Genomic DNA, 27,833 nt, shown 5'->3' with positions numbered 1-27,833 from the left:
AACCAACATGATTTAACCTTTGACCTCTGATGCTTCCCAAAAAATTAACTTTGTATGAGTGCATTTATTTTGTTTTTGTATTACATTTTGCATAAAAAACAATTCCAATATTCAAATAATAGATCAAAAAAATTGTTTTAACTAAATAATCAATACAACACACAGTGATATGTAAACAATTTACATTTTTATTGCTTTTGCCTTTTTTTAGGGGAAAGAAGAGATATTAATCAAAGAGTCCAAAGCCCATATCTTCATCAGACTCTTCTGATTCTTCTTTCTTTTCTTCCTTTTTCTCTTCCGCTGGAAATTCATGCAAATAAAAGTCAAGTCAAATGATTTGGTGACTCAGGTGATAAACACACACACACACGCACACACTTTGTCTACAGCAAACATGTGTCTCACATGATTGACAACTTGAACAGTTTCCTGTTAGCATGCAGACTAGACTACAACAAACAGTGTGTATACCAGCATCAGGTGCAGCCCCAGCTCCAGCAGCCCCACCACCACCAGCAGCAGCAGTAGGTGCTGCAACAGCGCCACCTGCTGGCACGGAGGCCAACTTAGAGAGGCCTGTGGAAACATCAGTTAAGCATTTTAAGGCATTTGATACAAAATATCTACAAACTCAATAAATCAATAAAGTGTTTTTACCAGAGTTCATGACTTCATTGATGTCTTTTCCACTCAGCTCGCTGATTACCTACAAACATGTGATAAAATCTAATTAAAAACACTAAATTGTATAAGGCTGGCCAATATGCAGCTTGATTGTTGTAAATATCGGCATCATATTTGTATTATTATTGTTGTAAAAATCTGCATTATATTTGTATTATTGTTGTAAATATCTGCATCATATTTGTATTATTATTGTTGTAAATATCTGTATTATTATTGTTGTAAATATCTGTATCATATTTGTATTATTATCTATCACACTTTACTTTTAACTACTGTAAAGTCCTTATTTCTAACAAGGTTTTACTTAATTATACACTTATTTATTCTTTTTTTCATCTTTAACATTTATTCTTTTATTTGTGATACTTTCTTTAGTGGTTGTAACAAAAGCAATTTCCCCCTGGGATAAATAAAGGAATTCTGATTCTGAATATATGGAGATTGAAGATATATCGAGTTTTCTATTTGGCAAAATAGAAAATTACAATATTGTCTATAGTGATATATTTTTATTTTATAGCTCATTTTGTATTAAAACACTTGTTTTAGGAGTCACCGCTTTCTCTACTTCTCAGAAGAGGATGAAAAGCACACATAGATGTATTAATAAGTGCGTTCTAACCCAGACACACTACAGAACTCACTCACACATGCTGTCCCTTAGAGAAGAAAAAGCCAAAAGTGACACTTATTGTGCAGCTATTTGTTAATAAATGTCACATTCACATTGTGTATTTTGTTGTCCTATGTATTTTTGTTGTTCTTTTGTGTATTTTTGGGTGTCTTTCTGAGTCATTTTGTGTATTTTTTGGAATGCATGTTCTTGGATTTTTGTTGTCCTGTTGTGTATTTTTTTCTCCTTTTGTTGTCATATTAAGTATGTGTGTCATTCTTTTGTGCATTTATCTGTTATTTGTGTTTTTGCAGTCATTTTGTGTATTTTTTGCTGTCATTTTCTGCATTTATTTTGGGGCTGCTAGTTGCCCATGTTTGTGACACATGCATAAGTTTGTTTCTTTTTTTTTTTTTTACCAGTCTTAAAGCACTGATGTTATTTTAGCCTGTGTGGCATTTTTGTACCAGCAAATTTAACCCAGAATTGTCTTTCTGGTAAGACTTTTGAATTAAAATTATCGAGATTTATATCGTCATTTTAAGGAAAATATATTGAAATATGAATCTTGGTCCATATCGCCCAGCCCTAGGGCATAATATATTATTTACCCAGAATACCTTATTTAAGCGTTCTTCATCGGCCTCGATGCCCACACTGCTCAGGATGTCTTTGATGTCTTTTGCCGAGGGGCTGGACTTTCCACCGAGGGCAGCGAGGAGGTAAGCGGCCACGTAACGCATTCTGTAAAAACGACAAAAACAACAATAACACATTCAATAACTGGACAACTTAATGTGTCAATTTAATAATACTAGTCATACTAGAAATTTCAGGAGAAAAGTCTTGAAGTAAATAAAGCAGGGTCGGGGTCAACTATAATTGTAATTGCGTAATTGATAATTAATTACAACTATGACATACTTATAATTGTCATCGCAATTGAAAAAAATGTGTTGCAGTTGTAATCGTAGTTTAATTGTAATTGAGTTCAGATACTAAAATGCACAACAAAATTAATAATACCAATAATTTCATTGATTAGTATGCCTAATAAGGTAACCAAGAGATGAGAAACAAATTAGATGATGGACAATATATATTTAGTGTATTTTACAGCTGATTTCAGACATGGGTCAGACTGACCCGTGATAAGAGATGCTAATGCTAACAGAAAAGCTAACACAAGAGGAAGGTTAAGCTTTATGGGGTTGTTTATTTCAAACTCAGTCATTGTGATTACTTATTATTTGAACTTCAGCAATAGAGAATGTAATTATAATTGACTTACAGAGGAAGACTAATAACTTCATTTGTAATTGGAAAAAATGATGGGCACCATAATTGTAATTGAACTGCAATTAAACATTGATAAATGAAGACATCATTTTAATTAAAAAAAAAACCGTATTTGACCCCCAACCCTGAAATACAGTAATCCAATTTAACAGTGTTAATTATTCCACTTGATTGACTGAAGAAAGATAGATATGTTTGAAACTATAAAAAATAGATTTTCAAAATAAGTCAAGTAGCTCCATTTGGGTGGTTTTTGACAACAATAAAAGAGCTTTAACAAATATGTGCATACTGTATATATAATCACTAACCAAATAGATAATTCCGTTAATGCTATGGCAATGCACTAATCTGATGAACAAATTGAAGAAAAAGTCAAATTATATAGGAAGTGTCTATTGATACAGAAACGTATCATTAGCCCCCCCGGGACTATGGGTACATCTTCCATAAACGTAATGTGCCTGTTTTCACCGCGTCAGGATGACCGAGTGGTATAAGGCCCCTGACTCAAGGATAATTTGGTTCGGATCCCACTTTTGTCATTATTTATATACATACAGTATATATATATAAATATATATATATATATATATATATATATATATATTTTAATATTAACATATTTAACACAGCAAGTTCCATTTTCAAAAATAAATATACAAAAAAATAAACAAAAATAAAGCTAAATTAAACTGAGGAACTTTAAGTTACGTGGTGCACCTATCACGTCACCTAAACTGGCCAATGAGGGGCGCTGCGTATGAATAGACTATACGTTACGTTTCGGTATCAATAGCAACGGTCAAATAAATAAGTTATTACGAGAAAAGCTGAAATGAGTTACGTAAAGATGAAGTTTACTCCACAAATCTAAATTGAGTCATAGTTAAACTAGAAATCAGAAAAAAGAAAAAAGAAAAAAAAAAACAGATTTCATGCAAGAAAGCAATCTTTTTAATAAAAGTTTCAGCTTACGTTTAAAACATCGGGAACGCGGAAGTCGATCACCTCTGACCTTGGTCACCAACTAAACCCTAACACCGGGCGCATTGCTTGTCCATTTTAAACCAGTGTTAGCTTAAAGCTCCGACAGTAAAACTAAAAACATATGCATACAAACGCGCAAGCATGTATCGAGGGTGTTATTTAAAGTCTATTCAAGTGGCTTGAGTTGGGCCTTCGTCTCATTTTCCACGTTAAATCGTGAACACGAGTGATTCAGCAACAACAGTCATGATCAAGCATGGCGTCCAGCGTGTCTTCAACATTTTAAAAAGACACAGGCAGCTTAAGTTCACTACTTCAAACAACGCCAGACAGTTTAAAATGTAAACACTGTGTAACAAGATTAAGTACGTAAAACATAAACAGTTATATGTTGACTTACTTAAGTCTTTACAGACACGAAACGTCGGTCACGCTAGGAGGTGTTCAGGGAGAGAAAGAAAGGGCGGAACCGGAAATTTGAAGCTCAGAAAAAGCGTTGATTTCATTGGTTTATTTTCACGTCAGCTAAGTACGTCTGTGCAGAGCCGTATGATCGGCTCTGCATCTGTGTATTGTAAATATTTGTGTCCATAGGTTTTTTATACTTTATATATGTTTCTGTACATGGGATATGTGTCGCACTGATCTTTATTATTCAACAAAAAGCGCATTGGTGAACAAGCCTTTGCTCAGGGTTGAAGTGACCGGCCGCCATCTTTGTATACCTAAATAATGCCAGCTGGGAAATGTAAACAACAGCTGACTACATGTTTCCGATTCAATTTGGCTCTTACTCACGCCTCTGACGTTCGGAATTGAGCACATTTACTTAAATTCAATGGAATGCAATACAGCGAATTAATATATATATATATATATATATATATATATATATATATATATATATATACATTTAAAAAAATAAAAATAAAATTACTATAAAACACTGATAAATGATGATAGAAACATATTTGGTGGCAGGTCTAATATAAATATTACTGTTAACTTTCAAATATGGTACAATTTTACCACCTTTTATTGATTCTAATGAAACATGCGGTCGTATACCCTTTTATTTAAATATATTTATCAGTTTACTAACACACTTTCTGTAACTTTTATAATATTTGCATAATTACAAATTCTGGTGTCAGTTGTTGAAATGATGCTTTCTGATTTGTATACTTCTTGTATGGGCATGCATATTAAACATTCTTGTTTATTTTTTGTTACATTTTAGACCGCCTTCCAAGTTATCGGGGACAAAAAAAAAAAAGACATACTTAATGACAAAATGAAAATGCAGACATAAAATAAAAAAAAAGTTAGATAAATAAATACTTAAATAAATAATTGCAGAAAGAAAATACATGAATGAATGAATGAATGAACATAAAAAAAAAGAAATAATGAAAGTTATTTTTTATATATTTATATGGATTCCATTTTATCCCCTCAATTAGGTATGCTTTTTGATATGTATGTATTTATTATATATTTATTTATAAATAATTTTAATCACACATTTATTAATTTATTTATTTGTAAAATGTCATTTTTTTGTCCCCATTCATAATAACCAGGTAACTTCAAATTCTTTTTACGAGTATAACATATTGCATATAATATGCTATTATCATGCATTCTGAAACTTCACATTTGATTTTGCATTGTCAGAAGTCTTTTAGACGCAAAAAATAATTCACCAAATCTAAATAAAAAGGCCAAAGCTCTTAGATTTCTAGTAAAACTTTACTATGTGTACATAGGGAAAATAAGAATACATTTCATGAATATTTTCATCCCAAGATTATTTATTTTCAATTTACCAGAGCTTAAAAAAACTGTTCTAATTAGCATGAAAACTACATTATGCTCCAAACATATATCACTGACTGCAATCATCACTTGGTTCTGTAGTGAAAGAACATTTTATTCTTTCAATGTTAAACATGCTGTTCCTAAAGGAAAACATTTTAAAGTGTATTAGAGACAACACTTCTTTAATGTTCTACGTGTACATTTGAATTTTAGGGAAACACAAATCCAGCTATGACATTCACAACTCAACCAACTCCTCCCGTCCCTCCTGTGAAAGGAGAAAGTCAAACAAAAGGAGAACCGAATCCATCATAAACTTTGCGATCTTCTTCACATTTGACACGTACCACATTTTATAAGCACATTCTCCGAGCAACAGGACAAAGAAGAATATCAGAAACCAGAGGAAGACGCGGTCTATGTAATAGTTTGTCTTCTCTCTGAGTGTCCACTGCTCCCATGGTTGTGCACGTCGATTCTCGTTTATCTTGCTGAAGTGCAGCAGAACTTGGTGTTCATCATCCAGATCCTCTTCTGGAGCCTCCAGGTCCTGGTTTCCCTCTGCTCCGCTGCCTTCAGCCATTTGGAGGAAGTTTTGGTGCTAAAATGTAAATTAGATTTGCTGATCTGTGTACATTAAGAAGAAAACTAACCAACAAAAGCTCGTTTTTGTCTGAGAATGACTGTAAAGAGCCTTACCTGCAAGAAGACAATAACCACAGAGGGCTGAAATGAGGATGTGCTCACAAAACCAGTACTTTGATTTCTCTTTCCAGTGTCAAAACATGCTCGTAGCCTTTCAGTTCATATGGGCAATGGCGATATCAGAGTGTGGGGTTGGTCGATGGTAAAATGGTTATTCATTGCCTCTGTCTGGATGAGGGCAGAGGATTAGACAACACTCAGCAGTTTTTAATCCCTTTGTAAGGGTGAAGACAGATGGTCATGCATTATATATCTAATCCTTGTGTCTTGACTTTGAAACCTGTCAATTAAAGGCAAGTACTGGCTAATTTTTTTCTTAAAACAGCTCTTCCTGTCCACTAATAGGAGCTGGGTATGATGCATGATGGGATATGCACAAAAGATTTCAACTCATCAGCTATTGAGATTTGCTGAGAACAAATTGGCAGAGTCACATCCACAAAACAGAGTACCTGAGATTGTTGTGATGGCCCCAGAGTCACTATAACTACTTAAAGCTGCAGTATGTAAGTTTTTTTTTTTTTTTTGGCATTCTTTGAGCATATTGTAATCCAAAGTGTTCCAAGTGTTCTGAGTGGACAGTGAATCTTTTCTCCTTCTCCTGGCCCTGTAAATGAAGTTTAGAAATCCAGGAGTGTGACACTGGACTTCAGCCAATCAGATCTTTCTACAAACATGCGCTCTTTTGGGCATTACTATTGGCTGCTCGACTGAAGTCAGGCGCATTCACGTACTAAATGCAATGGCGGACATTCCAGCAGAAGTCTCCATCATGGCATTAGACACAACAGTTACACTGCAAATGAAGTGGAAATAGGCAGGCCGAGGTGGAGAAGCAATAGTTTAAATTCCGTGTGATCCCTGTTTTCTGCGCAGGGTCCACTTCACACACTTGTGTCAGAGAGAGAGAGTGAGAACAGACGGGATAAATTGTGTGTAAATCTAGGATAAGCTTATCCAAGGTGAAATCATTTTAAAGTCTGGATGCAGAGTGATGGTCGTGACTTTGTTCAGAGCGGCAGGCAGCTTGAATGATGCGCTACGTCCATTCATGTCAGAGTCTCTAAAACACCAGATAACTCTCCAGTAAGACACTAGTCTCTATTGATAAAAAAAAAAAAAAAGTCGCTCAGAGCATTCACAAAGACACTGGTAAGGAACGTTAGGTTTCGCTTTCAGGTTTGGAATGGGGGGATGATTCTACAAACTGCAGCTTTAAAGTTTACAGGCTTTATCTGGTTGACTGCCTTTAATTGGTGTGGATCTGAGTGAAGCTTTACATTGATTAAATGGTTTATCAATAACTAAATATTTCTGAGAACCACTGAGCGAAATCAAATACCTGGACCTGGATAAAGGAGAGCTGAAAAAACAAACTACAGTCGAGCCTGCACTTGGAATCCAATGGCACATGCACAAGGACACCTTCAGCTTTAAAGTAAGTTTTCTTAGGAATAAGTGCACTTTATACTGTAATCTCATCATTATTGTTGGTCATCAATGTTGACAACACACATTCTTCTGATGTATAATCCTTTTTGCATTGTTCTGACTTAGAACCAAGGTCTTTTCTTTCAATTGCTCCGACAGATAACCCAAGTCTTTTTCTCTCATTATTCTGATGCATAAAACCAAGTCTTTCTCTTCTCCTGATATGACCCATAGTCAAAGCCTTTTTCTTACATTATTCGGACCCGTAAACTAAGTCTTTTTCTTCCCCTGCTCTGACGCAGAACCCAGGTCCATTTTTGTATTGTTCCGCTATATAACCAAGTCCTCTAACCATTATTCTGACGTACAATCCACTTCCCTTTTTCAGCATTGCGCTGATGCATAACCCAAGTCTGCTTCACCTGGTTCCATTTTTCTTTTTTGGCATTGTTCTAACATACAACCAACGTCCTTATTTTCAGAATTCTCATTTATAACCAAGGTCTTTTTTGTCAATTATTCCGATGTACGGTATAACCCTAGTCCACTTTGTCCATTGTTCCGATGACGAGGGCTTAAAAACACGTTCCACCTCATCATGAACAAGTAGGTGAACAACGTGCTATGCCTCTGTCTGACATAACACTCAGAGATCGAGTAGATCTGGTAACTGTCCTCCGTTTGAACCCAGCAGAAGGCCATGTGTAACTGTTCTCCGTTAGAACAACTAGAAAATGTTCTACCCTGCACAATCTATCACATCCAGCCAAACCCATTATTGGGATGGGAGATATTATTGGTTGATATTAGTAATAAAGTAAAAGGATTTTTCAACAACTGTTGACTTCTTAGAATAGCGGAAAATGCCCACTAGTTAATGAGTGTGTGCAATAATTTGTGCGTACCTACTACTGCCTGGTACTGGTGTAATCAATTTCTCAGCTAGTTTCTCTACCCGTTTCATAATCAGAGGTATGCATACCTGAGGAGTTACAATTTACAATAGGAAACTATGGTAATATCCTTCATTTTTTAACTATATTTTTAAAGTTTAGAAATAGTATTTCTAAGATAAAGATAAAATGTAAGATTGTGTTTGTAGACTAAGAATTTGTGTCTAGTAATGATGACTTAGTAACGTCAGAGAGACAGATTTTAAAATAATACCACCTGGATATGTATCAAATAGAAATCCAGTGCCAATAAGTGTTTAGTGTTTCAAAAAGTAATGAAGCTTTTACTATATTGGAACAGAGAATGGATGCTGTGTAACTAGAATCAGGCAGAAGTGAAACTGATGAGTTGGCAGAATCATTGCAGCCAAAGCTCTACAGTTAGAGTAAATCACTTGGACTTGGACATAATGCTCTGAAGGTAATTTAATAAAATGCTTGAGAGCCTCCTCACCATTTTTCCAGGGCTTTTGAAATATGGGCTACTCTTGCTGAAGCAGCTTTATCCGTCCATGCATTGGCAGAATTGCTTTGACGTTGTCAGTGTTTTGTCTCATTTCTTGAAGTGACTGCCGTGAATGAAGCAGAACACAATGTATTCTTTATTGATCCTATTCCAATAAACTTTCCTGTTTAGACACATCTTTAACTCCATCACTCTGCTATGTCTCTTTCTGTATGAGCTCACATAGAGGAGAAGGTATTTAGCATTACCTTAGCGAAGTACCAGGCCCGTGCTGGACTAAAAGCTCCTTTTCTCTCATAACTAGAACAAAATTTGATTCAGAACGCATGTTTTTCCAACTCTAAATATACAGGCTTTGTGTGGATGAGTCAATATGTTTTTACGAAACTAAACAAGAACACTTACTGGAAGTTTTATTATGTCATTTATTAGTCATTATTATGACGTGACATCTGTCATTAGCACGAATAAGTTATCATGAAGGCTGTCATTAAGTGTCGTTTGTTATAATCCTAACCCTACCTAACCCCTTCCCCACACCTAACCCTAACCCTAGCCCATTTCTCCTTACCCTAATCTTTCCTTCCCCACACCTAACCCCAGATACCCCCGAACCCTCTTCCCCAACCCCCTCCTGCACATCCTGGAATAAGCCCTTTATCTTTTATATCCATATTTTCATCATTTATTTTTATGAAATTTTAAAATTGGGTGGGTTGACTTTGTTCTTTTAATTCCTGGTTTTATATTTGGCTTTTATTTTTGATTTTACTATTTTAAATCTACTGTCATAGTGAGGGGGAAAGGATTCCTCTAGCCTGTGCCTATGTCTATCCCTACCTTACCCAACCCTACTATATCCCTCCAACTAATCCATAAAAAATGCCAACATAGCTCCAAAGGTGTCATAATTTAGCGAACGACAATTAATGACAGCCTTCATGACGCCTTATGTGCAAAACTTCAAGTGTTACCAATTAAACTTATTTCATGTGCTGAAATCATTAATATAATTAAGTGTAATGAGATGAAACTGAGATGAAACTGTTTTAATTAATAATAAATAAATAAATAAATAAATAAATAAAAATAAAAATCTAATATTTTTTGAGCCAAAGTTGGCTTTCTAGCAAAAATATAATGTATTTTTAAAATAAGACCAACCACCAAATGAGGTTTTAAACCATTTAATGACATTTGTGGATTCCAGGACATTGATTCAATGTGTGATCTTTTTTTTACATGTCATTATCGGCTGATACCGAGATACCCATAACGTGCATTACAAGTATGTATACATTACATTTGTAGCAGAACATATCATTTTATTATCTTAAAAAAAACATTAAAAATCCTTCTTAAATTATGCCGGCATGTTGATATGTTCCGTTTCAATTCATGTCAAGGAGTCAATAAGGAAAACACTGATTATCCATCAATCCATTTTCTGGCTCGCTTGATTGTATGCAACAAAAAAATGGCGTAAAATGAGATTATTGGTTTCCTCTTATTTGCTGGATGTTTTCCTAAGATTAGACCCATTTAAAAAATGGTTGGATCCGATATATAATGTGTCTCGTAAGGCAAAAAGTTGTTTTCTATTGATCAGTTGATATAACGCGTTGCATAGCTCAGGGGTATTGTTAATGCACTCCCACAGGAAGCATGATTTAGGAAGCACTGCTGTTCCTTTCACATATTTATGTCCACTTTCTCGCTAAATCCTGGTGTGCTTGTGGGGCACGGGGTGGGCGTCGTAGGCTTAAACATGCATCGGTGGGTGATTTGGATCAGAGTCATGCGGAAACGCTTTATCCGGAAAGCATAAACCATAGGGTTGAGGGCTGAGTTCACGTGGGACATGAAGATACCTATGTACATAACAAACTTGGGTATGTGACACTTGGGATAAAAGAAGCTGATGCAGTTCATCACATGTATAGGTAGCCAGCACACGATAAAAAGCAGCACCACCAGGGCTAATGACTTAGCCAGCTTTAGCTCCTTTTGGAAATACCTGTCACCATCGCACGTGGCTTCTGCACGTCGATTAAGTTGACGGCGAATCATCCGAAAAATCTCCGCATACAGGATTATCATTATGGTCAATGGTGTCACCACCAATCCAAAGAAGTTGAAATACACCATGTAGTCCATCCTCATGACAGTGGTGAACTCACAGATGATTTCATTGGAGATGTTGAGGTTTCCTTGTACATCATGGTTATTCCATCCAATCATGGGAACCAGTCCAGTGAGGAAGGAGAGGATCCAACACAGACAAACAGCCACGTAAACCCTCCCCTGGGTCACGATGATGCTGTACCTAAACATCACAAATGACAGGCTTTATACAGTACATCCATGGACTGAACATACAAAGATATATGGACGAGCACCAAGCCTATTAACAAAGTATCTGTCAGACACTTCAGGCGGACAGCGATGTTTTCATTTACTTAAAAGCTTTCCGATGCTCAACCAATTGATTTGCATTAAACAGGACAGGAAATATGCTGCAACTGTGTTTAGTAGGCAGCTTTTCTCAGCCTTTTAAATACAAAAAGGTTTTGATAGTAAATGCATCCATCCATCACCAGTTTACTTCATTCCATTTTTGTCAAACGTTTGACTGCATCAAGTGAATGTTTAAACAGAATAAATATTTATCTTTATTGTTTAAAATAAGGAAACCAACTCACATTCAGTAATCAACATGTAGTTGGTCTTATAAAGACATTTTGGCAAGTAAGTTGTATGTTTTTACAATGTAATTAATTTAAGTATTTACAAACAGAATTTGACTAAATCAAAGTTTTGTGAAGATGATTTTGTAAACAAGAAAGAAAACTTAAATGAATGTTTCTAAATTCACCCTTACAATTATGGAGAAATAGACTGCCGTTTAAAAATAGTCAAAACTAAAGGCTCTTCTTGGAGTCTTCCAGATCAATACAAAAAGCCTGAAAACTGCTACTTAATCTAAAAAATACCGTTATCAAATTAGGAAAGGGATGGGCCCAGCTATGTATGCTAATCATCTAAAGCACGTGTCAAACTCAAGGCCCGGGGGACAAAACTGACCCTTTAAACCATCAAATTTGGCTCACAGGATAAAGTAAAAAAGAAAAAACATGAATTATTGTGTAAATTATCAAATAATTCAATTCTAGACATCTCAGTCCTTCTAATTCAATGAAACTCTACAATATTTGGAGGATCGCAATATTCCCATGCTTTCTTCACGACTGCAGTCATTTTAAATCTCAAATTGTTCCGATGACTCAATTTTCATGAAATAATTTCCCAACATTAAATACAAATTAGTTACAAAATCGATGAAATTTAAACGAGAAAATCCTGCAGAGACTGATGTCTGCCACTTATTGCTTGGATTTTGTCGGCATCTTACATACTTAATGTATCATTTATACATTGAAGTGCAAATTTCGGGAAATCATTGACGAAATTGCTCCTTTTCTCACCTAAACTCTGCGGTCCACTTAAGATCAACTTTATATTTGGCCCCTGAACTAAAATGAGTTTGACACTACTGATCTAAAACATTGTGGTTCAAGTACAGCAGAGTGAATAAATGGGATGCCTCTACAATCATAAAAAACTGCAAGACAGCAGCAGCAGCAGCATCACATTCTTTTTTAATAAAAGTGTAAACACAGAGTGGATTTTAGTTCCTTACCTTGTGGGAATCTTGACCCGTAGATATCTGTCTATTGCGATGGCCAGCAGCGACAGAATGGAACTTTGGGTGATCATGAGTAGCAGGCAGGAGAAGAAGAGGCAGGTGTAGAAGTGTGTGTTATATCCCAGGCTGATAATAATAGCCAGTGGAATGACCAAAACTCCCACAGCGATGTCGGCCACGGCCAGTGACACGATAAATGAGAAGGTGGTGTCACGGAGAGCTCGGTTCACACACACCACCAGCACTACCAGAACGTTTCCCATCACTGAGGCCACGGCAATAGCCGTCTCCATGGAGATGTACACCATGTCCACATGTTCTCTGACTTTGATACCAGGTGAGGAGGACATCATCGCTCTTGAGGTCCCACTTACCTCCAAACAGTGGGTGAAAATAAACAGTTAGATGTTCAAGTTTGTTTCCTCTGCTTTGGAGTTTATTGAAGCAAAAACATTGTTCAATATGTACAATAACTGCCAGGATGAAGTCCTCTTCTTCTCTTCTGCCTTCATACAAGAAGAATTACCTGTGCTCGTGAACACAACGTAAATAATCAGCCTTGATTGGAATAGAGAGGCTCCGCAAAAAGAAGAGTAACTGCTTCATCATCAGTCCTCTGCATCCTCTCTCGCTCCCTTATTCTCACTCCGTAAACCTGAGTCATAAAATCAAGGGGAGGGACCTCGAATTCTGCAGTAGCTTAAACCTTAATATTGCTCACTATAGGCAATGCTGTATGATTAGTTTGTGTGTGTGTGTGTGTTTATGTATTTTATTTCATACATTTAGAACTACACTTCCAGGTCATGCAAGTACACTAGCTTCACATAATTATTTACTTTAAAAAAGTCTTGATTTTGTTGCCAATTGTATACAATTTAAAATTGTGTTTTTCAGTGACACTACATTTACACTTATTTAGCTTTGTATCAAAACTAAAAATGTATCTTCCTTCATAACTCCTAATTGAGTCCTTTCCACATTGTATTTACCATATTCTGATCAACAAGGCAGACTACAATGTCATACTAACATATTACTCATACTAAGTCTGATGTCAAGATGAGTATGTAGTGAGTTCACATTAGATAGTATGGAAAAATTGAGTACCCAAGAAAAAACTGGATGTATACTATATCGGGACATTTCCTACTCATACTCAATCTCCCCATGATCAATCAATCAATCAATCAATCTTTATTTGTATAGCGCCAAATCATAACCAATGGTATCTCAAGGCACTTTACAGTAGAGCAGTCTTAAGGACGGACTCTTCATTTTATGGATACACACATATGCATATATACGTATATACACATACATATGTATCCCACACCCAACATGAATTCATCATGGTGGCAAGGAAAACCTTCTGTTAAGCAGCAGGAACCTTGTGTGGATCCCATTCCTATGATGATACATCACTAGCGGAACCTAAAATAGTCCTAGGACTGGCTTCAAGTTCATCATCATCATACTTAAAGTATATACTAGACAGTATATACTCATTGAATTTGTAGTGCGTATTACGTAGTGTGCCATTTCAAACACAGCCTGTCCACACGTAGCCAGGAGACTGCTAAAAAACGAATATATTTTTCTACGGTGTGGCCTGTCATCCGCACAAAAACGCAGGATAAGGTGGTGCCGCCGTGCTCTGTGGGGCCGATGTGGTTCGGGTTGGGTTTCCGGCCGTGCTGCTCGGCGCGTGCCTTCTGTGCCATTGATCCTCTCTGTTGGCCCGCTGTATGGACCGGGCTCACACCAGATAGGCCTCCTACATGGACTGGGTCTCAACCATTATTAGGCAGGTGTGCAAAGCTATAACAGCGCACTTGGGACCCCAATACAAAGCTGTCAACAATAGAGAGTGATGTCCATTCACTGGTGGATAGCACATTTATGCTGTTTGATGTGGAAGGATTTTTTTTTTTTTTAAAACAATGATGTGTGGACAAAACTTTTTTAAAAATAGAGGAGGGTGGATATATGTCTTTAAAAATACCCCACTACGCGAGGACAAGATCTTAGACTGATTACCTTGTCTCTTCCTGCCCTTTGACACTAACTAGTCCATATCATTAAAGAAAAGAAGTTCTGAACGAGTTTAAGCATTAAGAGATTTTTTATGTTGTTAGGAAAAAGATATATAATATCAGTTGTTAGACAATGTAAGTAACACTGATTCAACCTCAATTTCCAATAATATAACTTGTCCCAACCTTTTTACTGTTGTTGATGTAAATAGTAAATCTTTTTGATTTGCAGTGCTCCTGCTAATACTGCTACTACCATTACAACTTTTTATAATATATAGAAAAAATCCATTAATTGTACCAATATTCCAGAGTCAGGATATAGCGTTTCTCTTGTGCAGATGTCCTGCAGTCTGCTAGCTGTTAGCTGTTAGCTGCTAGCTGCTAGCTGTTAGCTGTTAGCTGTTAGCTGTTAGCTGCTAGCTGTTAGCTGTTAGCTGCAGACTGCTCCATAGCTCTCCAGTTCCAGCCTCTCACTGCAAGATAAAGGCGGAGCCTCGATTAGTTAAGTAGCCGCACCTGCACTAATCAAACCTGAGACCTGTTTCCTGACCTTCATGTCCCACTGGTTATCTCTCCTTACTATCATCATCACACCATAACCACGGTTTAGTTTCCATTCCGTTCGTGTTAAATGCTCTTCTGTGTTAACGTCCATGCATAGGGGCCATAAACAGGCTCTGTCACTTTCCCACACCCAGCACCAGCATCTAGACGATCTGAAAGGGGATTGGACATGAGTTCCAGGCTGTAAAACCAGAAAGTTGTTGTAGAAATATCTAGCAGCTGACATTTGCTTTGAAGGAACTGGTTTCATCCTTAACTGAGTGGGATGTTTTATTTTATTGTTGATTTAACGTGTTTACTGCAAATTTTAAACTGTTTAATGTTCCAATTTTTAATCATGTAAAGCAAATTGAATTGCCTTGTGTATTCAATTCAATTCAACTTCATTTATATAGCGCAAAATACAACAAAGTCATCTGAACAAAATATAAAGTCCATAGGAAAAAAGAAGAAAGAACCCAACTCCACATGAACAAACATTTAGCGACAGTGGGAAGAAAAAACTCCCTCTTTTTTATAGGAAGAAATCTCCAGCGGAACCAGGTGTATGAACTGCGCTAAAAAAAATAAATAAAATAGAGCCTTGTCTTTCACTTATTCCAGAAACCGTACATAACCCCTCATTTGTGACATTTTTTTTAACTTGCTGCCCTTTCAATAACTAGTTTGTATTTCTCTCATGTTTGCCATTTACCATGCACTTATTCTGGTTAAAATGATTATCGACCAGAATAGGTCCCGCAAGCACCATGCAACGCGTGGCTTGAGTCAAATCCGTCGATTATTTCATTTAATATATTGATTATTTAATAAAAATGCTCATCAATAAACAGACATGATGTAAATGAGTCAGAGTTAGCCAAGTTTTAATCTGATGTACCTGACCAGATTTTAAAATGCAACCTAAAATGTAAATGGTATTAAAATACAGAGGGAGAATACAACATGACAAAAGAGAACAGGTATGACAAATAACAAAATATTTACTAGTAAAACAAAAACATGCAGTATTACTACTGGAGCACAGTTCAAACAAAATAGTTATTCCATACTTAACACAAAAATCTAAATAAAATAAAATAAAATTAACTAAAACATTAATGGCTGTCAAAACAAAACAATAGTACATCAGATGTTAAAGGGAAGGCAGTTGATCTGTTTTCTTCAGAAAATGCTGTTAAGATAAAGGAAAAGTTGACTGAAAATAAAGTATTGAAGTAGGCTACAAACTTTCCAAAAAGCTACTTAAGGACAGTAACAAAGCACTTATTTTTCGTTACTCCAAAATGTACCACGCAGGTGACATGTTAGCGGTCGTCAATCCTGACTGCGTTGTCAGATGTAATCTGTTGTTGCCTGCAAATTAAACTAATGAGGGTCCAGACGATTACACTTCCGTTTTTTAAAGCACCAAGTAAAAGTTCTGCTGATTTCAACAAAACAATAAAATTGTCAAAACGAGGATCTAAAGAATCTGGCAACAGGAAACCTTGAGCGAGCAATCATCAAGATTGTCTTTAGCTTCTCAGGAGAGCAGACTAAACATCTTTCCGTTAATTTATTAAGTCTGACCTCTTTAGTTAAAAGGCAGGGAGCCCTTGAGATGCTGCTTTAGCACATTGCCTGTGGTCTCTGGGTTTATGGCTTTCACTGGAACGTATACGAGCAGACGCTAAATCAGTTTTATTGAGGTGAGCTTTATTTTATGTTATCAATATCTGGTGATAGAGAAGCTGTAAAGAAACAAGTAAATTTCAGTGTACACATAATGCATACATTACTCATTGCTTGTAGCAATTGCTTGCTGAAATCATTCTTTGTGACAGTGGGGTTACTTATCTGGTCACTCTACGCAGGAGATATTGGCAATGTTGTCTCTTAGGACTTACTGTAATGTTAATTTGGTGAAAGGCCAAAATCAATGTGTGCATTGTCACTTGTTCACTAAGACTGATTGTCTGTGTGTTGATTGAAAATATATCACTTATACTGTCAATGTTGCCATGTAAAATGATGTTGGAGGAGTTGTGTTTTTTTTGTTTTTTTTGGGGGGGGGGGTATCTGGATACCTGGAATCTCTTCTCTTGTCAAAAACTAGTTTTTTTTGCAAGTGTTTCCATTAAATGGTAAATGGTAAACGGACTTGATTTATATAGCGCTTTATCCCCACACTGAAGCAGTCTCAAAGCGCTTTACATATCAGCTCATTCACCCAATCACTCTCACATTCACACACCAGTGGGACAGGACTGCCATGCAAGGCGCTAGTCGACCTCTGGGAGCAACTTTGGGTTCAGTGTCTTGCCCAAGGACACTTCGACACATAGTCAGGTACTGGGATCGAACCCCCAACCTCTCGATCAGAAGACAACCCTCTACCACCTGAGCCACGGTCGTCCATTAGTTCCCATTTAAAGGGTAAGTACTCCCCTGCCTTCTGCTGAGCTGCCACTAGGAGGGAAATAAAAAAAAGCCTTGATTATGAACATTACCGCTGTAGCAGTGAGACACGCCCAGCTACTTTCAGTAACCGCCCCCTCCCCTCCCCTCCCCTCCCACAGACACAGAATCAAAACCCATCACAATTGTTAGCTAATGAGCTAAACATGAGCGAGTCTGACAGTGCGGACACTTTTGCCACAGAGAGGTCATTTGAGATGGAGGACTTAAACCTATGTGCTACCGTTTGCAAGGAGGCAGGTGTCAGGTTTTATAGGAGAGGCGGGGCCAACAGTCAAAGTGATGACGCAGGGGTTTCAAGAGCTTACCGTTCAACCAATAGCAAAATTCAGTTGTGATGGCCGGCGTTCAACCCTTAGTGGCCAGTATACCGGACATTTTACAGCTAAATACTCCAAATTAAAATATTTTTACTAAAATGTGAAGAGTGGGACTAGGATCCATCAACACCACTATTTAATACCCAAATACACATATATTCAGCAGGAAAAAGTTGGTTTGGGGTTTACTTACTCTTTAAGTGGACGCTCTGTAAGAGAAGCTTTAAAACAGAACAGAACAGTTTACATTATGAGGGTCTGAATCCAACTTCTCATACTCAGATAACACAGCACTTCTACGGAGGTTCATGTTTGTTTCGTTATACATGTGAACATAGTCTTGCATGTTGATCACATCAAATCTGTATTTGCGAACATTAATTGTCACAACTGGGTCAGGTTCATGACAAATCATCAAGAGGGGGACGTGCAAGCAAATACCATTTATTTAACATTCACTTAAAGGTATAGAGGACGATTTTCCCAAAGTTTTGAAAAGAAGCGCCCTCTGCACATCCGCAACGCTCTACCTGCTCAAGAGGGAACACCTATGTGTGCGAGAGAGCGTGCACGAGCCCAGTTTTCCTCGAGCACAGCTCTGTTTACAAGTTGGAGTCGGCATCGCTCAGACAAGATTACCTTCCAAAAGAAGATTGGCACTTTTCCCACTGGTAAGTGAAAATCCATTTTCAAAGGACCCGGTGCGCACCAGGTACGAGCACATACGACGGCCTTATCATATATCATCAGAATGATTGACAATTAGGAGAACCAATAGTCTTGATGATCCACACGGAAGGTGAAGTTAAAATAACATCGTCCACAATACCATTAAAATAAACAACTAAATGGAAGAAGAAGAAAAAAAAAAAACCCATAAGCAGCTGAGCTTCTTCTTCCTCTTTTTTTGGCGAGTGGCACCGAGTGTTGCAGGTGTATTACCGCCACCTACTGTATCGGAGTGTACCTTAAACTAAGAGGCCCCATCTAACTTGAAATTAGAGCCCCACCACTGGAATGTTCCACTGAAAACCTCCTCTCTCTGATAGATTTCTATTGATAGATTTTCCCCTCTCCTCTCTCTGCTCCTGGATGGCTTGCTTTGCTTCTGTTACCATCTTTTACATTCACTCTCTCTCTTTTTTTCCCCCATTCTGAACTCTTTTCATTGCCTCTGCATAGCTGATATCATTAAATCTGATATCATTAAAATTAAAAAATGATCAGGCTCCAAGTATAGTTATATCTATTCATTCTAAAACTGAGAAAATAACCAGCATTCACGCGAGGTGCATTATGTTTAATCTGAATAGTAAGCTATCATGTGATGCATTTGATTGTTGTCTGATCATTTCATTTTTTTTTTTGTAGTTTCAACATGTCCTTTGATCATTTTAAAACCAAAAATAATAATTTACTCAGTAACGATTGGGTGAATGAATGTAATGAATTACTTTACTTCTTTTAAGTAAAATGACTAATTTCGAAGTATACTTAGAAAAGTACAAGTACCCATAAAAACAACTCAATACAATAACGTGAGTACTTCCGTGGAGTTGTTTGCAAATAATGATTTCACATGTATATTTATCTACAGGGAACAATACATAATCACTGCTCATGCAGGTTTCTATAGGAAGTATGTTACTTTCATTAGTATTTAGAGGAAAACTGAAGAACTCCATGGTAGTAGCAGTAGCATCGCTTAGAGGCGAATTACTTCCTCAAATATTTCACAAGAATGAGATGGCAAAGCCCTTTGAGACTCCGACACGCACTGAGTGACTATATCCAGCTCTGAAACCTCTGACACAATGGGTGCAGGAGAAGTGATTTACACGCTGGTGGAGGTGCTTATTGCTATTAGCTGCTGTTTGGGAAACATGTTGGTCGTTTTGGCCTTGTGGACAAGTAAAAGCATCAAACAGCCCACTTTCTGCCTGATAGTTTCTCTGGCAGTGGCAGACTTTTTGGTGGGCTGCATTGCTATTCCACTGGCTGTGGTGGTGGACGGACGAGTGAGGACTTCATTCACAGTTTGTCTCTTCACCAGCTGTTTGGTCATCCTGTTCACACTGGTGTCAGTTTTGTGCCTGGCAGCAATTGCAGTGGACCGTTTCCTGCGAGTGTACATTCCTCTGAGGCAAGTATTTTACCTACTAACTTCAAAGATGTTGTGTAGTTTCATCTCATTTTAGACAACCTGTTCTTTCTTTTGAAGTTTTCTTGACTTCCCCATAGTAATTCCAGAATTATTCTTTTTGTCTTCTTTTTGAATAGTATGTTAAGGTTTCATTTATTCAGACAACTGTTACTTAGGATATCCGCTTTGATCTCCTGACATGTTTCCACAGTCAACTGCCAGTCTTTGTCAGAGGCGTCTGCTAATCGCTTTGATGTTTCTTTTGAAGTGTCCTCAACTTACACGTAGTTATTCCAGTAAGATTATTTTTGTCTTATTTTTTTAATAGTATGTTAAGGTTTCATTTATTCAGACAACTGTTACTTAGGAAATCCACTTTGATCTCCTGACATGTTTCGACTGTTAACTGTCAGTCTTTGTCAGAGGCATCTGCTGATTGCTTTGATGTTTCCTTGAATGAGATGAATCTCTGAATAAAGGAAACCATATCTATCTATAAAAGCAAGGAATATCTGTTTGTGTGTCTGTCTGTCTGTCTGTTCCTCAAATATCTCTGCGAATCAGGCTCAGATATGTTCCTTTGAAGTTTCCTTGACTACCGAGGAGTAATTCTAGCAAGATAATGTTTGCCTTGTTTTTAAATAGTATGATATGGTTTCATTTATTCAGAGATTAATTTCATTCAAGAAAACATCAAAGCGATCAGCAGACGCCTATTGACGAAGACTGGCAATTGACAGTCGAAACGTCAAATATTATGACATTTATTGTACTGAGTCAAAAAAACAGGTTGTCACAACCTGCTGAGAGCTGCTGGCCAGATCATTGTAAACACGGCAATCTCTGCAAAACTCTAAAACATTTCCCAGAAAGCTAGTGCCCATATAGACAAAAGTAAGGTCATCCTACAGGGCCATGTCTTTAACCTTAGCTCATCACCATAATGGAACTACCTTGCTCTAGATATAGTTGGAGAAAAAAACGACAACCTATAAATCAGGGGGGAGCTTGTTGTTTGACCCCCAAGTTTAAATATATCTCAATGGTACACTGACTCAAAAATGAAGGCCTCTAAGCTCTTTGCTAATATGTATTGAAAACAGTTAACCTTTGTTCAAAAGACTATAAACCTTATAATATTGAGATGTTAAATACTTTGATACACTTCAGAGATCAAAGTGGATTTCCTGAGAAACAGTTGTCTGAATAAATGAAACCTTAACATATTGGTTTTTCCTTCTCTGAGTCGGAACACTTCTGTATAGTGTTTAACTTGGTCATTGTCTGCATTTTCAAAAAGAACTCACTGCTTCTCCTCTGTTTAGGTACAAAACAACCATACAAAAGAGGCATTCGTGTCTGGCGGCAGCAGCTTGTTGGCTTCTTGCGATGCCTCTGAGTTTTGCTCCGATGCTTGGATGGAACAATCGCAAAGCCTCGTCTGACTCTACAAACTCTACAATCGTCTGCCAATTTTTGACCGTCATTCCGATGTCGTACCTAGTCTACTTTAACTTCATCATCTGCACACTTATTCCTCTGCTGGTGATGACTGCACTGTATGCCTCTGTCTTCTTTATCATTCGGGGAAGTCTTCGAGAGAAACCAGGCAATAGTGCCTTTACAGAGTCTCAGCAATACCTGAGGAAGGAGAAGCAACTAGCTGGTTCCCTTTCTCTGGTCCTGGCGCTTTTTGCCCTCTCCTGGATTCCTCTCCATATACTTAATTGCATTGCTTACTTTGGTGACCCCTCTCATATATCTAAAACTGCTTTTTATATTGGCATCCTTCTTTCTCATGCTAACTCTGCAGTAAATCCAGTTGTTTATGCATTTAAAATACAAAAAATTAGAGAAGCTTATTTGAAGATTTGGGGACAGCTCACTTCCTGCAAAGCTGAAAATCTAGCATCTGAGACAAGCCATAGCACAGATAACAATCTCAGCAATAAGATAAACAGTGTGACCAACATCGACCGAAAGTAAAGTGCTCTTTTTTATTTAAAGGACCTTCTGAGACTAACAGATTATGTGAATGTAAACTCAGTATGTATGTTTTCCCTTTTTTTTCTTATAAGTACAGTGGTTGGATGCCTTTCTGACAGTGTTGTGTAACTTTAGCTAGAGAAAATGACCAACTTTCACTTGTCTACTAACTTTTGGTTCGTCTCAGGTTTCTGTTTCAGGTTCCCTTTTTTTGTTTTGTTCACTAGTTTAAAATGATTCACTGGCCATGAAATGCAATCCTATTGGCTGTGTAATGTCATTTAATAAAAAAAAACACACAAAAAACACTCCCTACACAAAATTTATCACATTTATCACAACTTGTTAATTATAGTGTTCTTTAATTCTTGGTGCGATAGCCCAGCAATGGTATTGTCAAAAGCCAGACTCTGTAATCTTTAGTTACAGTTATTCTTTGCACTAGACACAGAACAAATGTTCATCTTTTGACTATTTGTTTAGGATTTCCATTAAAAATCTGAATAATAAATAGATTAAATAAGATATGAGTATTATATTTGACATTGTTAATGTTTACAAGACTTGGCCATTATTGCTCATCAGATGAAAAACAAGCTTGTCTTTGGTGATAAATTCCAACAAAGCTTAACATATATATATATTTGTTCGGAAGTTTGAAATTTCAAATAAAAAAAAAGGTTCAAGACTAAAAGGGAAAACAGCAACACATGAATAAAGGTTTTTAAAAATCACAAGAGAAAATCATAGTTTTGTTTCTTAGTTTATTGTCACCAAAAATTGTTCAGAACTCAACAGTTATGAAGTTATTTGAGAATTGAAGAATCACATTCACTGGTAAAATTAATGCAAATGGATTCACAAAGGGAACTGAAGAAGAAAAAGTTCAAAATCTGAAGTTGTAATTTGAGACTTGACCATATTAAATTATAAAAGCGCAGAATTCAATTGTTTTGGGGAACATTGACCTGTCAAAGCCTAAATGGTAGGATCAGGGTTTTGAATTTGGCTTTATGTTATTTTGAGTTTAACATTGATAACAACTTTTGATCTATCTATTAGGCCTCTGTAATTCACTACGCTCATGTATTTTACTTATTGTGTAAGGTTGGTTGGAGATCTACAACTGGTCAATGAGTGACACACAAACACACACACACACACACACACACACACACACAGCAAGTTGCTGCTCTGCTCAAAACCAGGACGTGGGGGTGGGCTCTCCAGGTCTCTGCCATGCACGTGACTACGGCGTGCAGCGATTGGCTCTGGCGCACACGTGACTAGATCGAATATGTTCATGCCTCGTGTGTGTGTGTGTGTGTGTGTGTGTGTGTGTGATTCTGAATTACATTTGCATTAGGAATTAAGTGTTTACAAGGTCAGCTTAAAAAGGATTTAACTTTTATTCTGAATTAAAGTGAGTGTCTCAGAGTGTTTCTCCAGGCATAACGTCATGCTGGTGCATATGAAAACACAATAGTTATCACTCTACACATTTCACAACAAATCTAAATGTCCCTGACGTCCCACCTTCAAGCAAAACCTCATTTGGCCATCCATGAAAAAGCTACTTAACCTCCCACTTTTCTATAGCAATACATATTTCCTATGAGCACTGCACTAGTTGTAGTTAATACAGTATAACCAATACATTTATAAGAAATGCTGTGTCAGTGGTGTGTCATTCACAGACTATGATGGTCTGATGTTGAATTTCCAGTCAGCTGTTTGAGTTTCTTCGAATTTATTTGGCAGAATCTACTTTTAAGAAGTTTCATATCAACTTTTCCATTCCTAAGAAAATTCTGATTTTTTCCAGATCCGGAAGTATTGCATATCTTTGGCCAGTGGATAGCAGCAGAGTAACAGGCTCTCATTGTACCTCTCAAGCAAGGTATTAGACTGTATAGTTACCACCTTAGCAGGATTACATCCATCCCACAAACTATACAACCTACTACCTCACCTTGCTGGGGCCAACATCAGGCGTTGGAGATGAAGAATTCCAAGACGAGCTTCAATATGACAGAAGATTGACCCGTTTCCTCAGGAAAGACAGGAGATTGTATAGTTAACTCAAAGGGGGTGAAGTTTACCCCACAACTATTCAATCTACTACCTCAGCCTTCAGGACAGAATGTCTCGCACATTGCAGCGGAAACTCCTTCAACTGTGAGACACAAACATAGGTTGAGTGGATTAAGTGGTTTAAGACAAACAATGGTTTCATTATCAGCTTGTATTGCCTAACAGGGCCAATGTTGATCATTAGGCAATGGGTATATTAGTTTTAAGGTTCTTCAACCTAGCTTTAACTCATTTTACAGGAAGATAAAAATTCACAACAACTCTTACGCCACTAGATGTAAAAAGAGACTAATGAGTTTTATTTGAAACTACAGTACTTCCTCATAAAGGTCACAGGAGTTGTTAATTCAACGTGTGCTGAGGCATCACTTTTGATCAAGGACAACAACAGAATTGTAAGATTATAGTATTTGGCAAAACACAAAGCCAAGGACAAATGACATGGACAATGAAAACAACTCAGGTGTAAAGCTGCAACTTGTGGAGAACTGAAAAGTATCAGGTAAAATCCACACTAAGTGAAGACGAACATTGAACTTTTTTTGACAATCTTGCTTTATGGGTTTTCTTGGCACTATCTACATGTTCGCAGATCAATTCTAAAACAAGCACTTGGATGCTTACCAAGCGAGTGCACTTAAATTTAAAAATGTATTATTTTTTTTACAAAGCGGCACATAATAATAGAATCTTGAGGACTTGAGGTTCATCTTTTTAGCCACTTCCTACATTATATTGATATGCATCAGAGGACACGAGATTTTGTGAAATTTGGGTTTTTTATTTATTATTTTTTCAAACAAATCCGAAAAATAAATCTATTCAGGAGGCACTGAATACTGCTTCATTCCACTTATTTACAAAATGAGATTCTTTAAAATGTGTGTTATCACTAATTCATTCCATCGTTATGCTCTATAGTTGTTTTTTCACAGAATTATGAACAAAATGTTGTAGTCGGACAAAGGGGATACTTGGATTCAGAAATAAGAGAAAGGGGGTACTTGAGCAAAAAAAGTTTAAGAACCACTGATATTGGCTACATTTTAATTTTCTATATCGCCAAAATAGGAAACTATATATATCGTGAATCTCGATATATCGCTTAGCCCTAGACACACACTAAGTGGCCTTGCCTCATTCTAGCTCTGAAGTAGGATTACTCACATGGTAATCACTCCAGTACTCTTCACGTGTCAGCTCATGGTCTGTTTATGGTTCACTAACAGGAAGCAGTGGATGTGTGCATGCGGTGTGGTCTGATAAAAGCAAGAGCGCCGGAGCTGAGCCTTCGCAGAGTCACTCTAGGCTGATAGGGGCGGGGAGATGCACAAATAGCAGAGGATACACTTTTCCAAACAACACATGTCATCAAACAGTATACGGCAAGTTCATCTGGGGTGAACTGGAGGGGGAGGAGGAAATAAGTTATCCCACTTCATCTAACCCCCGCCTCCCGTTTTTTCTTGTCATTTTACAATTGCATGCTATCACAAGTTTCCACATGAGCTTAGGACACTTCAGATGTCCAGATGCACTCATTTTGGGATGAAACTATAGACAAAAATTGAATATTTTAGCTTGCTTGAGTTTGCATGTACTGTCAGCTTGCTTTGCAATCCTCTAATACAGAAGCTAACCTGGCTACAGTTGCTTATTCCTCCAAACTATTTACCCTTATCTCTCTTTTGATGTTATTCTCTTTGTTTGTCTGAGAAAAAGGCATTTCATGGTATTATTAAGATGTCAAAAATGTTGCTTTTTCACCATGTCTTGGCTGTAGGCTCTGTAATAGCACTAATAAAGTTGAATTATATACGTGAGGAATGTTTTATAGTGCTGCGTAAATACACAACTCTCAATCCTCTGTGTACATTTGCTTTCATAATCACTGATAATGAGTGAAATGTTGTTTATCTCAAACAGAGAGAGCAAGCAGAGTAAAGGCATGTATATTCAGTGAAAGCAAAGGAGATACAGTACATGTTGTGTACGACGTGGAAGGTATAGCGTGGAAAAGCAGTAAAAAGAGACATCAGAAATACCAGCAACTAGTTAACTTCAGTGAAAAGAGAAGCAGTGAGGCCCCAAGCTTAATCGAAATTTTTAAAAATACCTGCAGTTTTTGGCCAAGACCACGCGCTAGTTTTCACCTGCAGACAAAAAAAGGCTGTGGTTGGAAATGAGAAGGAAAAAAAAAATGGCGGATTAGAAAAGGACTCGGGGAGCACACCTCCACATCTTTCTCTTTCGCCTGCAGAACAAGGGAAAGGCTGAGGCGTTTAGCAGCGAGCAGCAAACCCTAGTCACACATACCCTCCTCTGTGCCTGCCCACTTCTGCCCTGCTGCCAAGAGGAAGAGGTTCCACTGAAAGGGAAGAAGCAGGAAAGGAACAGCATTCTCACTATGACCGTGGCTGATTGGCACATTTTTGTCCAAAAAACTCTGGAAGTCAACTTTAGAGTCAGTAAAACAATGCATGACGACATTTCAAGAGCAGAACTTACTTACCAACCGTCATGTTATGAATCAAAAAAATAACAGATGTGCAATATAGAGTTAATTTTGTCAACTTTAGATTTTTTTCAAAATGTTTTCAAATAGGAATAATCTTGATTTATATAGTGCATTGCCCAAAAAGGATTACAAAGTGCTTTACAGTCAGTAAAGACAATAAAAAAGACAATGAATGAGGAAATAAAGCAAGAAATAAAAAATGGGAAGTGTGAGGAAAACATTACAATAAATAGAATATTTGCATTTCCTGAAGAAAATGCAAGTGAGGATGCAGGTGCTGGCCCGTGTCACACTGCATTAACGTAGCATTAACATTAACATTAGCATTAGCTAGCATGACTATTAACATAAGCATAGCACTAACCGAGCATTAACACTTGTCAGTGCCCAATGCTTTCATGGACCTGATCCTTTCAGATCCTTTGAACGCATGCGCGTAGACTATGTCACTTCCTTCACTCCAACAGAGCTGACTTGATATTTGAACGTAAACCGACCATACGACATTTGTTAAAAAAAAATTAAAGTACACATTTAAATATGTGACTGTTTTGTGATCTTTTTAATTGTTATTTTTAACAAAAAAAAACAAACAAAAAAACCGATAAAAACACAATACACATTGACAATCAAAAACCAGATAGAAAATAAGATAAAAACCAAACTAAATCACAATTGACTCAAAACCTACATTTCTAATTATTTTTAAATAGCAGAGTTTAAACCTTAATTAGTACACAAACTGGCATTCAAAAAAGTCCGACCGGATGGAGACGAGACGCGTTGCTCGCATGCGTTGAAAGGATCTGAAAGGATCCGGTCCGTGAAAGGATTGGGTAGTGACAGCACTAACCTAGTATTAGCTAAGCATTAACCTAGCAATAGCTGAACATTAGCAATAAGGTTGAAATGGGTTGAAAATGTTGAAAAAAGTGGAAATGGGTTGAAAAGGTTGAAATTGGTTGAAGGTAGTAGCTCAACACGTTAAAGGTTGAATGGTCAAAATCAGATGAAGAATGGCTGGAGATAAAGGGC

At 37.1% G+C, this 27,833-nt stretch overlaps 3 protein-coding genes across 5 annotated transcripts; 1 reads left to right on the top strand and 2 right to left on the bottom strand.

Moving 5' to 3' along the window:
- Positions 1-167: 167 nt before the first annotated feature.
- On the bottom strand, positions 168-4,102 carry LOC114463300 (60S acidic ribosomal protein P2-like). Its single transcript, XM_028446778.1, has 5 exons — positions 3,993-4,102; positions 1,924-2,047; positions 661-709; positions 475-579; positions 168-303 (listed from the first exon to the last, which is right to left on the bottom strand). Exons 2-5 carry the CDS (start codon positions 2,044-2,046, stop codon positions 227-229), a joined length of 354 nt encoding a protein of 117 aa, XP_028302579.1. The 5' UTR covers position 2,047; positions 3,993-4,102; the 3' UTR covers positions 168-226.
- Positions 4,103-10,139: 6,037 nt separating this feature from the next.
- Positions 10,140-26,535, bottom strand: LOC114463845 (adenosine receptor A1). Of its 3 annotated transcripts, none has more exons than XM_028447670.1 (5): positions 26,397-26,535; positions 15,264-15,429; positions 15,012-15,186; positions 12,669-13,200; positions 10,140-11,294 (listed from the first exon to the last, which is right to left on the bottom strand). In XM_028447670.1, the coding sequence occupies exons 4-5, from the start codon at positions 13,025-13,027 to the stop codon at positions 10,661-10,663; spliced, it is 993 nt and encodes a 330-aa protein (XP_028303471.1). In that variant the 5' UTR covers positions 13,028-13,200; positions 15,012-15,186; positions 15,264-15,429; positions 26,397-26,535; the 3' UTR covers positions 10,140-10,660. The 3 variants fall into 3 exon arrangements, with proteins under 3 accessions (XP_028303471.1, XP_028303470.1, XP_028303472.1); XM_028447669.1 differs by lacking the exon at positions 26,397-26,535 and adding an exon at positions 24,159-24,231; XM_028447671.1 differs by lacking the exons at positions 15,012-15,186; positions 15,264-15,429; positions 26,397-26,535 and having other exon boundaries at positions 12,669-13,942.
- On the top strand, positions 19,737-22,629 carry LOC114463846 (adenosine receptor A1-like). Its single transcript, XM_028447672.1, has 2 exons — positions 19,737-20,200; positions 21,526-22,629. The coding sequence occupies exons 1-2, from the start codon at positions 19,872-19,874 to the stop codon at positions 22,184-22,186; spliced, it is 990 nt and encodes a 329-aa protein (XP_028303473.1). The 5' UTR covers positions 19,737-19,871; the 3' UTR covers positions 22,187-22,629.
- Positions 26,536-27,833: the final 1,298 nt, after the last annotated feature.

This window comes from Gouania willdenowi, chromosome 5 (genome assembly GCF_900634775.1).
Source record: "Gouania willdenowi chromosome 5, fGouWil2.1, whole genome shotgun sequence".
Classification (NCBI taxonomy): Eukaryota; Metazoa; Chordata; class Actinopteri; order Blenniiformes; family Gobiesocidae; genus Gouania; species Gouania willdenowi.
The sequence above is the reverse complement of the archived record's forward strand: the minus strand, read 5'-3'. Positions and strand labels throughout refer to the sequence as shown.

What these genes read in the sequence shown, in the direction of transcription:
- LOC114463846 (XM_028447672.1), top strand. Translation starts at nt 19,872, where the DNA reads ATGGGTGCAGGAGAAGTGATTTACACGCTGGTGGAGGTGCTTATTGCT. An exon ending in CGAGTGTACATTCCTCTGAG is followed by an intron (nt 20,201 to 21,525) that starts GCAAGTATTTTA and finishes TCCTCTGTTTAG; the next exon opens with GTACAAAACAACCATACAAA.
- LOC114463845 (XM_028447670.1), bottom strand. Translation starts at nt 13,027, where the DNA reads ATGATGTCCTCCTCACCTGGTATCAAAGTCAGAGAACATGTGGACATG. An exon ending in CGGGTCAAGATTCCCACAAG is followed by an intron (nt 11,295 to 12,668) that starts GTAAGGAACTAA and finishes TGTGATGTTTAG; the next exon opens with GTACAGCATCATCGTGACCC.
- LOC114463300 (XM_028446778.1), bottom strand. Translation starts at nt 2,046, where the DNA reads ATGCGTTACGTGGCCGCTTACCTCCTCGCTGCCCTCGGTGGAAAGTCC. An exon ending in ATGAAGAACGCTTAAATAAG is followed by an intron (nt 710 to 1,923) that starts GTATTCTGGGTA and finishes ACATGTTTGTAG; the next exon opens with GTAATCAGCGAGCTGAGTGG. An exon ending in TGGGGCTGCACCTGATGCTG is followed by an intron (nt 304 to 474) that starts GTATACACACTG and finishes ATGAATTTCCAG; the next exon opens with CGGAAGAGAAAAAGGAAGAA.